Source organism: Erpetoichthys calabaricus, chromosome 4, assembly GCF_900747795.2.
Source record: "Erpetoichthys calabaricus chromosome 4, fErpCal1.3, whole genome shotgun sequence".
Classification (NCBI taxonomy): domain Eukaryota; kingdom Metazoa; phylum Chordata; class Cladistia; order Polypteriformes; family Polypteridae; genus Erpetoichthys; species Erpetoichthys calabaricus.
The window spans coordinates 277583002-277595893 of NC_041397.2; the positions used below are offsets into that span (position 1 = coordinate 277583002).

At 39.8% G+C, this 12892-nt stretch overlaps 1 protein-coding gene across 1 annotated transcript in view; it reads right to left on the minus strand.

Annotated features, from left to right (window-relative positions):
- Positions 1–12795, minus strand: part of gpm6bb (glycoprotein M6Bb) — a 239188-nt gene extending 226393 nt beyond the window's left edge. Inside the window, exon 1 of the mRNA XM_028800844.2 lies at positions 12642–12795. Within this exon, the coding sequence (XP_028656677.1) occupies positions 12642–12645 (4 nt within the window). The 5' untranslated portion in view covers positions 12646–12795. The remainder of the gene's footprint in view (positions 1–12641) is intronic.
- Between the last annotated feature and the right edge of the window lie 97 nt (positions 12796–12892).

Sequence of the window (12892 nt, forward strand, 5' to 3'; positions counted from 1 at the left end):
ACGACTCTGAACTGGACAGGGTGGGTACTGAAAATGGAAGGTGGGATGGAGGAAACACAAGGTTACTGAAAAAGAAAACTGTAAAATGGGAATTGGTTTTGAGCTGAATATGTAAAACATCAGCCATGTCACTTGAAGAATTTAAAAATATCAAATTCCATGGTGTGCAAGGCTGGGCTAATTGGTTGACATTCTGTATACATATTAAGTTAGTTAAAGACACCTGCCATCTGCTTGCTGACATTTTTTATGCTCATTCTTTATTTACACACATACACACACACAGCTAAAATGAATCACAATCGCAAGCATGCTGGGTAAAATGAGAAAAAATATCCATCCAATATACCCAAAGAAAATCTCTACAGTGCAAAACAAAGCTTTATATTTATAAACAACTGCAAATCGAGTAATTCACCATGACTTTGATAACTGCAGTGCTGTGGATTAAATACGAAAGTGCTGTTGACTCAGGGCTCTGGGGCATTAGGTGGCATTATGAACAAAGCTGCACATCCTCTCTCTGACACACCACCACGGAGGACTTTCAGCCAACAAATTACAGTGTATTCAAGAAATGCAACTGGGGCTCCTTTGTAGCAACAGTAATATTCTGGTGCATGCTTATTTATACAATGAGCTTTTGTTCGTAGTACTAGGGTGTTGTATCATGTTAGTCATTATGAATGTAGTGAGAAGTCAAGCAAAATGACACCTTTTATTGGCTAACTACAAAGATTACAATACGCAAGCTTTTGAGGCAACTCAGGCCCCTTCTTCAAGCCAAATGTCCCCCTTGGAGAAATATATATAATATCCTGCAACCTACTACTAATGGAAAAGGTGCATTTTATTTTATTGATATCTAAGATGAGTTTAAGCTAAGGATGCCCATCAGGTGTCTCACTTTTACTTTCAAATCTCCTTCACAGTGAGCACAATGACAGTCTTCTTTGGAATGGATGTCAGCAGGTAATACAAAAAAATAGACAGACAATGTATTGAGTGTCTAAAGAAATATATAACCTTTGGAATTAAAGAGAGAAAATTAAGAAAAGTACAAGATCCAAAGAGATTGTATTTATTGTAGCATCTTTTTGAGATGCAGCACAATGGTTTGTGCTTTACGGCTCCACAGTCCTATGGTCCTGTCCCAGGCACTGCGGGGGTGAAGTGTGCATATTCTCCTTGTGTGTGGATTTTTCTCTTGGTTCTCAATGTTTCATCCCACATCCCAGAATACACATTAAGGCACTCCAAATTGATGTGTGTGTGTAAGGATGGGTGTGTCTGAATGTGCCCTACATCTGAGTAATGCCCTACCACCTAAAGCTGGTGCTCATTACTGTCAGGAGAGACTCGAGCGGCTCTGACCCAGAACAGGATTAACCAGGCTTGATAACATACGGATGGATTTATCAGCACGCACCTGGTCACTGCCCTTATTACAATGAGGCATGTTTGCCAGTCATTTTTAAAATCAAAAAATAAGAAATCTCTTTTCAGTGCATGGCATCAAAATTGTGCAATTCTCTCCCATTTCTGAATTAGCCTTTCTGATCCAAATGAACACTTTAGAATTCAGTGCAAGCATTTAACCTAAATAAGTTCTGAATCTTCTTTTTGCCTTCTTTTGTTTCTTTTAAAATCCACTTTCTAGGTTGTGCAGCATTTGGGGCACTTGTGTTAATTGAATAATATGAATAAACGCTGCTGTAAATAAGCAATACATTAAATTTGGGGTGATGAAGTGGGGAGCACTGATGCTTCACAAATCCCAGGGTCTGACCACAGTCGGCGAGGAATTCTGTATGTTCTTCCCATGACGGTGGTGGGGTTTTCTCCAGGCATATCAGCCTCACCTCCCATTCTTAAGACCCGTGTATTAAACTAACTAACTGGGAGAGTGGGAGGAAATGTAAGGATGCACAGAACTAGACTGGCATTCCATTCACGACTGGTTTCCTATCTCCTATCTGGAGCTGCCAAGACAGGCATGGATTCCCTGAGACTCACAACATAACATGTGGATTAGAAAATGGATGAATGTAACATTAATTCACTCTTGTCATCTACAGTATATGATATTGTTGTTGTTGGCTGGACCATCGATTAAATAAAACTCTACAGTACATTGGTATTATTATCACCTTATACTATACAGTCGTGGCCAAACGTTTTGAGAATGACACAAGTATTGGTTTTCACAAAGTCTGCTATTTCAGTGTTTTTAGATCTTTTTTGTCAGATGTTTCTTTGGTGTACTGAAGTGTAATTTCAAGCATTTCATGTTTCAAAGGCTTTTATTGACAATTACATTAAGTTTATGCAAAGACTCAATATTTGCAGTGTTGGCCCTTCTTTTGCAAGACCTCTGCAGTTCGCCTTGCTATGCTGTCAATCAACTTCTGGGACAAATCCTGACTGATGGCAGACCATTCTTGCATAATCAATAGCCTACTTGGAGTTTGTCAGAATTTGTGGGTTTTTGTTTGTCCACCCGCCTCTTGAGGATTGCCCACAAGTTCTCAATGGGATTACGGTCTGGGGAGTTTCCTAGCCATGGACCCAAAATTTCAATGTTTTGTTTCTCTGAGCCACTTAGTTATCACTTTTGCCTTATGGCACAGTGCTACATCATGCTGGAAAAGACATTGTCCATCAGCAAACTGTTCTTGGATGGTTGGGAGAAGTTGCTCTCAGAGGATGTTATGGTCCCATTCTTTATTCATGGCTGTGTTCTTAGGCAAAATTGTGAGTGAAACCAATCCCTTGGCTGAGAAGCAATCCCACACATGAATGGTGTCTCAGGATGCCTTACTGTTGGTATGACACAAGACTGATGGTAGCTCTCACCTTTTCTTTTTCCTGGATGCCCCAAACAATCGGAAAGGGGATTCATCAGAGAAAATACCTTTACCCCAGTCCTCAGCAGTTCAATTCCTGTACCTTTTGTAGAATAATCAGTCTGTCCCTGATGTTTTTCTTGGAGAGAAGTGGCTTCTTTGCTGACCTCCTTGACACCAGGCCATCCTCCAAAAGTCTTCACCTCACTGTGTAAGCAGATGCACTCACACCTGCCTGCTGCCATTCCTGAGCAAGCTCTGCACTGATGGTGACTAAGAACACAGCCATGAACAGAAAATAATACCAAAACATCCTCCAAGAGCAACTTCTCTTAACCATCCAAGAACAGTTTGGTGACAAACAATGGAGCACCGGGCCACAAGGCAAAAGTGACAACTAAGTGGCTTAGGGCACAAAACATCGAAATTCTGTGTGCATGGCCAGGAAACTTCCCCAGACCGTAATCCCATTGAGAACTTGTGGTCAATCCTCAAGAGGCGGGTGGACAAACAAACACCTACAAATTCTGACAAACACCAAGCATTGATTATGCAGGAGTGGGCTGCCGTTATTCAGGATTTGTCCCAGAAGTTGATTGACAGCATGCCAGGGTGAATTGCAGGGGTCTTGAAAAAGAAAGGCCAACGACTCTTTGCATAAACTTAATGTAATTGTCAATAAAAGCCCTTGAAACTTATGAAATGCTTGTACTTATACTTCAGTATACCATAGAAACATCTGACAAAAAGATCTAAAAACACTGAAACAGCAAACTTTGTGAAAACCAATACTTGTGTCATTCTCAAAACGTTTGGCCACGACTGTAATGTCTTATTTTCTTATTATATTCTTTCTAAGACTTAAAGCTAAGCACTGATGCAAAAAACAAGCCCAGAGCCCTCTGTGAGAGATGCATAGACTTTAAATGTCTGTTTTTTTATTGCTTGCTTCCTTGCAAGGTCCCAGCAGTTGGGTGACAGATCCCTAAGCCTTTATAAAAGAACAAATTAATGTTCACCATTGCATTGGCTCACTTTATGTTTGCTTTTCGACAGATAAATCAAACATTCGATTTCTTGGCTCCTTACGTTTCAGCACAGTGTGAAGTCTTGCCTCTTTTCCATGATCTTTTCCGCACTTTAACTAACACCACCTGACATTGCTGTGACACTGGTCCTGTTCTAGTCATTTTATTACTTTCTCTCGCAAAGAAGATTATGTCCTTAATATAATGCAGGCACGTGTGGCTGTCCTCCTTCAGCCTGTCACTCTTATCCAGCTTGCGTTTATTTTTAAAAGTCTTCTTTTCAGAGTTTACTGGATAAAGCACTTTCGTGGCAATGGAAAATTGGAACATTATGTAAAACCCTGACTCATCACATAAAAAAAGTACTTTTATTGTAGATCACATTTTCCCATTCACCTCTACTTATGCAGCTGTTAGGGAATGCAAAGAAACATTCAATTAATTTAATCAACTCAGCAAAGTGGTCGGCTCTACAGTGCTGAGCTTTCGTACGTACCCCCCCCATCAATTGCTTTCATTATTACACTTTCTGTATATATTATCAAGGGCTGATCACCTTTTACGGGGCTCGGGGGCCCAAGTTTTGTAAGAACCAACTTTAATCTTGATCTGCCTGTGGAAAAAAGTACACACATCACTGAAAATGATTATGGGAAGCAAAAAGTACAAGATCAGAACACATGAAACAAAGCTCCCACACTTGTGTAAGTATGCTTGGTTATCTGGCAGGTGCAATAACTTCTTACTTTAACAAATTATCTCATTTGTTATTTCCATATTCAAAAAGTTACTATTTTACTGAATGGCTTGCTGCCAGAAGTGTTTTTCAGCTTTCAATATATTGGAGGATTATGCCTGAATAGCCATTTCTGAATTGGTCTTCCTCTGTGTAACATAATAGAAGCACAGTGCTTCACACGGCTGCAGGATTCTGCTTAGGTGGGACGTGCTTAAAGGGCATTCATCCCACTCTGAAAATGCTCCTATTAGACTCTCCACATCTGGTATGAATGGTACCACTTTAAGCAGTCTGTTCACACGCTTCAGGAGTGGCTTAAGCAGCAAGACGCTCGCTGACGGCTCTCTCACTTTTGTTTTTTTTTTTTTTGCAGCGAACCAATTATTGTTAACAACAGACATGGGGATCTGAATAAATAAATCCAGTATAAAACTGGCCTGCTGTACGTTAACAGTGAAATTCTGTCAATCAGGTCTGTGAACAAGAAGCCTACCAACATTTTCATGCCAGAGTGTAACTCTGTGTGCCTATATGTTTATAGTCAGATTTTCAAAACACTCACTTTATTACACTTTCAGTTTTCATCTGTACCCCAAGAAAATGAACATTAGAAAAACTGCTTTGCAAGGTGAGACTTCATAAAAAATTATTTTTAGTCTCTGTATTTAATCATTTCAGAATCAGAATCAGAATATCTTTATTGTCATTGTAACAAATACAACAAAATTAGGTGCAGTCCCTGCATTGTCAAAATATAAATAAAATATAATTAAAAAAGGATAAAGGATAAGAAGAAATAAGGTAGAACACACACATTCAACATAAGACCCTAATTGCACATAAAACACTATTGCACAAGATGTCATCTATTGCACTGCTGCATTGGAGGTGATTAGGTGGCATTCAGTGCCCTAATAGCATCAGGGTAGAAACTGTTATTCAGTCTATTAGTCTTTGTTTTGATGCTCCTCTATCTTCTGCCTGATGGCAACAGTTGGAACATGTCATGAGCGGGGTGTGAGGAGTCTTTTATGATGTTTTCTGCTTTCCTGAGGCAGTGAGAAATTTGTGGATAGAGTTTACCATAAAAGTAGTTTAGCGAACAGAAGTAGATATTTTTAATGTCCACTACATATTTTTAAAAATACAGGAAAAAAAATGTCAAAATTTCAATGTAAAGTGAAAACCCCAAAACACAGTCCTATGGTAATCATACCTACTACACTGTCGAGTAAGTCGAGCTCCAGTAGGCTGCTCCCGATCTGAACTCACACAGTTAAAGAATAAGAATGTCAACACTTCTTTCCACTTGCACTCCTAGTGAATAAAGTGCAATATTCAAGAGTTGGTAGACAGAGGGGACCGGCCCCACCACCGTCCCCCGCCCAACAATACCAGTAAGATATGTGTGAAAAGTGGCCAAAAAGAAAGTTCAAGCCATTCAGCAACGTTTTTTCTCACAAGACATTAAACATATGAAATGATTTGATGCCCACTTGGTCAAGAAGTGTGACTCAGATGCTAAGGAGTTGGTCTGAGAGTGACAAGGCCAGCGATTTACTACCACCCTACTGTATTATCTATGAGAAAAGCACTAACTATGTACAATGTGTAAAAAATACACATGGAATTGTCCTATGCATTACTTTGAAAATGTGTCAGTTAAGAATATAACACTGAAAGACAATTCCTTGATTTAGTAAAAGTAGGTGTCATTGCTTATTGATTTCTTACAAACTTAACTATAATATGAAACCAATCCACCACACCCGGTGATGTCAAAGCAAGCAAGAAGATGTTATTCATATAAGGTTACAAAAACGTACGCAAGCAAAAGATAAAAACTTGGTCAATGGTGAACACCCAAAAAAGATCTTTACATAATACAGTAAAATGAGGACATATGAAAAACTCTGACAGTATAATTTGGAACAGTACTCATTCTTTTAACAGGTGGCAGACCTAAATTCTTCATTTGCTATTTAAATGATCGATGGCATGCTAGTTCTTTTGCAGAGGCCATACACCAAAGTAACTGACTCATATTGCTTTCAGAGTGTCAAGTCCAATTTATATTCATTCTCCAGGCAAATTTTTGGCTTTACCTCTGTCAAACGTCATTGACTGAATTAGTGCTTATATCACATCTCCTGCATTTCACTATTCTGTTTTCACAAAGGTCTACTATTACTATTCAAAGAACATTACAGTTTCACAGCTTTGGAGCACACTGACTATATAGCGCTCAACCACTAAGTTGTGTGTTCCTTATCATCACACTAACTCATGTCCTGACCATTGGGATCTTTCCATAAAACAGAAATGATCCACAAAGCAATCAAAATGTGACTGATAAGACATTTTTTACGTGCAAAGGAGAGATAGAAATGTGAGGCTGTTAAAATTATGAAGCTAAGACAAGTCTCGGAACAGAACAAAACAAAAATGTAACTCTCTCTGTTTATCTATAACTAAGTTCAGATGATCTCCAGTATGTGTTGCTCCTCTTAAAATAAGATGGCTGCTATGATATTGCATGCTGCATTGTGTAAAGCATGTGTCTGAAAACAGCATAGTGGAGTAGAAACCTTAACTATAAACGATCAGACTGGTAACATGAATAAGTAACTACTGTAGAGAAGTCCAAATATAAATAATAATAATAAAAATAACAAAAGATATCAAAATATTACACTCTACTTTAATCCCTGACAACATCTTAGCCATGGGATAAAGGGATACATAGCACTGCATGAGACAGTAGATTGCTTCCAGGAGTAGATCCACCGAGCTCATGCTGTTACAGTGAAACGTATCAGGTCCACTCTTCTGTTCTATCTGTCCTCCAATCCCTTTTTATTATCTCTCTGCTCCACACTGGCTAATGTTATGGTCTTGGAGACAGTACCCAGAATGTGGAGATGCGCAATAAACAAGAAGCTGAGAAGCACTACTTGGAATAGGCAAAGAAGTAGTCAGGTACAGCCAAATGGTCAGAGATACCACAAGGAATACAAAAATATCCATCACCAAAACTCAAAAAAAAAAAAAAATTAACCAAAATAAAAGTCAAGAAAACAAATCAAGAAGATCAAAACCAAAAAAGTAACTGCATCTTTGCAAAACGGCTAAACACAAAGTAGATGTTCTTTTATTAGAATTATATCAGGTTTTATTTTGTGCCACCATCTTTTATAGGGGCAGGATGACAACACCCCAGGTTATGTATAATGTGACTATCATATGACTAGGATCATTTCTACTAACAATATGGTGCTACCTAAGTATCCCAGCTACAAAATGGAGGTGCCCCAAAAATAAATAAGTTTCCGTAAAATTCTGACATCACAAATAGTGTGCTGATGTCACAGTCCTAAAGATAAGGAATATAAACAACAATAAAACAACCATCAACCCGAATGAAAATAAGATAGGCAGATGCACACAATCGCCAGATCAAAATTTATGCTAGATAATTTATCTCATGAGTCAAACTTTTTCATTAATGACGGCGTCAGATTTTAGCAGTATACCACTTCAAGAACAAGCTCATATCTTTTTGTGCTTATACACTACACAGATGCCACTTCAGGTAACTACTTTTTAAATGTTTGAGATGCATGCCTTATAAAATATATACACATATATATAAAACAGTCCATATACAATACTATTATTACTTGGCTGACACCTTTACCCAAGGTGGCTTACAACACCTCAGATATAATTTGTTACGTTTCTTTTGTTTTTCCTGTTGGAGCACAGGCAGGTGAAGTAACGTGCTGATGGTCACACAGTGTCAGTAGCGGGATCTGAATCCTCCTTCTTAGGGTCTGAAATCCAAAGCCTTAACCACTACACCACACTGCCTGTCTACGGCGATGAATTTTGTTTACTTGCACTAGTGAGTCCACGCTGTATTGAAAAAAGATTCCCTTTTAAGTACATTTCTTGCAAAACAGAAGAAATACAATAAATAATTGTTGTAGTTAACATTGCTGAAAATAAGCAATGTAATCTTAATTTTATAAACTTCTCTATAGCGCGCTTCATATTCACAAATAGAGTTAAAGCAAGTGGGTGGCGCTGTGGTTGCACTAATGCCTTACAGTAAGGAGACCAGGGTTCAAATCCCAGGTTTCCCCCCACAGCTCAAAGACGTGCAGGTCAGATGGATTGTCGAAGGTAACTTGGGTCTAGTGTGTGTGCATGCGTGTGTTTATGTGTGATTGTGTTTACCCTGCGATGGACTGGTGCTTTGCCCAGAGGATTGCCCTGCATTGGGCCCTGGGCTTCCTAGGATAGGCTCAAGCCCCCATGACCCTAGAAAATGGTATGGTTAAAATAAGTATTAAGTATAAATAACTAAAAAATTAGCCTGTCTGAGGACCCCAGTCATCTCAAATCTGCTTAATCTAGTTCAAGTTGGCAAGGGCTAAAGCCTATCATGAAAGCAATGGGCAGAAGATAATAACCAATCCTGGATGGAAAGTCAGTCCAGTGCAGAGCACATTCAACCTCGCTTACACAAGGCTAATTTAGAGTCACCATTAAGCCTACCTGGCACATGTTTGACATGCAGAACCTGCAAACTACACCAATTCAAACCAAAATTCAAAACAAACTTTCTTGATCTGTGCTAACTACTGTACCACCCTGCTGCCCCAAGACTATAAGGCTGCTGGTTTATAATTCAATGCATTAGACCTCAACATCATGCTTATTACTATATGTACTCCATATGTACACTTATTACTTACTGTGGGATCTTATACAAAATTCCATCCAAACATTTACTGGAGCTTAATCTAAATGTAGGGGGGCTGGATGATGAAATCCATTCTAGTAGTACTAGAAACAAGAAAGAAACAAACACTAGAAGGGGTGCCAGTCCATAAACACCTTAACATACATGACTTTGGGATGTCAGGGGAAAACCAAGGATATCAGAAGAAAAATGAGACATTGTACTTCCCTGCTCATGGAGGCTGTACGTACACTATCTAGTTTTGTGTATCCCATATATATCCCACTTAGAGTGCTGCATTGATAATCAGATATGTATCTATCTATCAGGAGAAGGAGCCTATCCTGTCAGCATCACCGAGGAGGCGAGACTCAATAATGTATGGAAAGCCAGTACATCACAGGGAACTCTCACATCCATCCATTATCCAACCCGCTATATCCTAACTACAGGGCCACGGGGGTCAGCTGGAGCCAATCCCAGCCAACACAGGGCACAAGGCAGGAACAAATCCCAGGCAGGGCGCCAGCTCACTGCAGGACACACACACAACACCAAGCACGCACTGGGGCCAATTTAGGATCGCCAATGCACCTAACCTGCATGTCTTTAGACTGTGGGAGGAAACCGGAGTATCTGGAGGAAACCCACGCAGACACGGGGAGAACATGCAAACTCCACGCAGGGAGGACCCGGGAAGCAAACCTAGGTCTCCTTACTGCGAGGCAGCAGCACTACCACTGCGCCACTGTGCCGCCCCTGGGCACTCTCTCACACATACCCAAATTCACTCAAATGGAGACAATTGACAGAACTGCCAGTTAACCAATACAGACATGAGGAGAACTACAAACTTCACACGGACAGCTACTCGTTTGGGAATGAATGAAGTTAGGCTTCTGGTGGTGTGAGGAAGCAACACTAACCACTGCACCACTGTGTCACTCTTGATGGCAAAGCAAATATGATCAACTAACAATAACAAAATTATAAAATGTAATAATCAGGAAATAATTAGGAGAACAAGAATAACTGATATAGTACATAAGTATACTGTACATGGTATATATACACATAGAAGACTATACATATATATTATATATGCATCCATACATGGGTTTGAGAATATTTATATATACTGCATATACTAATGTACCCCCTCATATGCTGTACATATGTATATTAGCATGTGTTATGGCATAAGCAATATTAATGTACATGCATTCTCAAATCTATATTGTCTGTACATTTACACAGTAAATATAAATATATATACTGTATATGCACACACATATATACATACACACACTTCCATCCAACCATCAATATATACAGACTTTCCAATATACAGTACATAAAGAATTTGTGGTTCATAACACTAACTGATAAGGAAAAAGAAAAAAATGAAATCCAGCCAATGCAAATTTTGGAAAAGCGACTCTCTGGTCGCATGCAGTTCCTGGGAAAGGTCAAAGAAGTCTAGCGGATGTAGTAGGGCAGCAGTCAACAGGGGATAAAAGAAAAGGGTTTCCTGGGCTCAAGAGCAACTAACAATGCTGAATTTCTTTTATAATTATGAAAGAGAAAGCCCCCCTCCCACACTCCTACCCATTTTATTTCAGTTTTCAAGCTGAAATCCACATCCATTTTTGGCTGTAAAAATGCTGGGTTGGAAGGTAAACAATAGATCACCTACCCTCTTCAGACAGACACACACCCCTAAGGGGTGATGCCCACTGGGGAGACACAAAGTCTTTCTGTCGCAGGACCCTATTCAGGTGGCTTTCCTCCTGGACATACAAAGTTAATTAGTCGCTCAGCCCTTACCTAAGCATATGAAATATCCATCTTGCTCAATCCCTGCAAATGACTCATTTCTTTTTCTAGTTTTCATATATGCACAATCTGGTTTGTGCCATGTTTAAGCTAATTTCAGCATTCGCTCATTACATTCACTGCACAAGCTGTGGAAGCAAGCAAGTAACTTGCATATATTAATAAACAGCTTCAGCCATACACACGTATCCAGTATACTTACACAAACTCTACAAATACTACCTCTACCTACTTAATCACTGGGATGGGTGTAGAATTGTATGGGTGAAGTTGTAATGCCAACAGAAAGTCAAACCCCGTTGTTTACCAGAAGACATCTTCAAAGTTACCCTTTCTGCACCCGAACCAGCTGAACTCACATTAACATAATTAAACAAAAGATGCTTTTAGAATTGAGATGCAGCAATATTAAAGCTATGTACAGCACCCTTGAAGAAATTTGTCAGTAATCCAGGCAAAGAAAGAAAGAAAGAAAGAAAGAAAGAAAGAAAGAAAGAAAGAAAGAAAGAAAGAAAGAAAGAAAGAAAGAAAGAAAGCTGAACTAGGCTCTGTGAGAAGGATTAAGCTGGTTTTACATTTGCAGCTGGGACAGATCAACAGTGGAATTTTCCTCTATCTATTCCAAAATTTAATATGGAATAAGTGGTTGAAAAAAAGGCAATATTCCACCGCCTATTACAGTAGACCATCTGTAACTGTCTCTGCCTGAAAACGTTCACAAGTTTTGTTCCATACAAAAAGTCTAGGACACAAAAGTAAACTCAGCGTAACCAGGGGAAAGAAAAGTATCCAAATCTTTGCAAAGAATTGATGTCAAACTATAAAGTCCAGCTTACACTTTCAGACGTTTTACTGACCACAATGTAATTGTTTCAGGTTAGTGTGTCAGAAATTGCGCAACACTTGGGTGAGGGCATAAAACTGTTCAGCATCCCAACAATGGGAGCGTGTGATATCACCGCCTACCCTAACGCTGAACACTTTTACTCGGTATTTTCAGTTAAGTTTTGAAACGAACAAAACACTACCTCGCGTAAAGGGTCACAAAGAATGACATGCGCTTATAAACTGTACACAAAAGTTGCGTAACTAGTAATAGTGTGTGGGTTGAAATCTAGAATGATAGCGGTGGTGGTGGGGGAACACATTCCTACACACACTGATCTCTATAATCTCCAATTCATACTGGTGCTGCCCGCTCCAGAAATCAACTTTCATTGATACATGCATCGGTTAAAAAAAAAAGAGTGGAAACAAACCAATAAGCATCTTTCCCCTAAGCTTTCATAAAAGTTTACTTTCCCCCTTTCCCATCTTCTTTGAATCAATTTAGCAGAAACACACGCTAAGCAACCGAGTGACAAAACCGTTACGCAGTGGCACCCAGTCCCGTATTGCTACAGAACAGAAGAAGAGCGAGGGAAGACTCGCCAAAGTGTCCTTACCCATTGCGTTGGGACTGGTTTGGTTTCTCTCTTCCTTTTGGCTTGTCTCCTCTTGTCCGAGGGTCGCAGCGTGTGTGGAAGCGCACAAGACAGCAGAGAGAGTCGCCGTGCGTCACAGAACGGTGCAGCGCAGATCAGCGCAGCTCAGCTCCTGTTCCCCTGCACCCCGCGCGCACACGGCTCGCTCCAGCGCGGAGACACGCCAGCTGTGTGACGTCACCGTCGGGGTTACCGCCGCGCGCGCTCGAAAG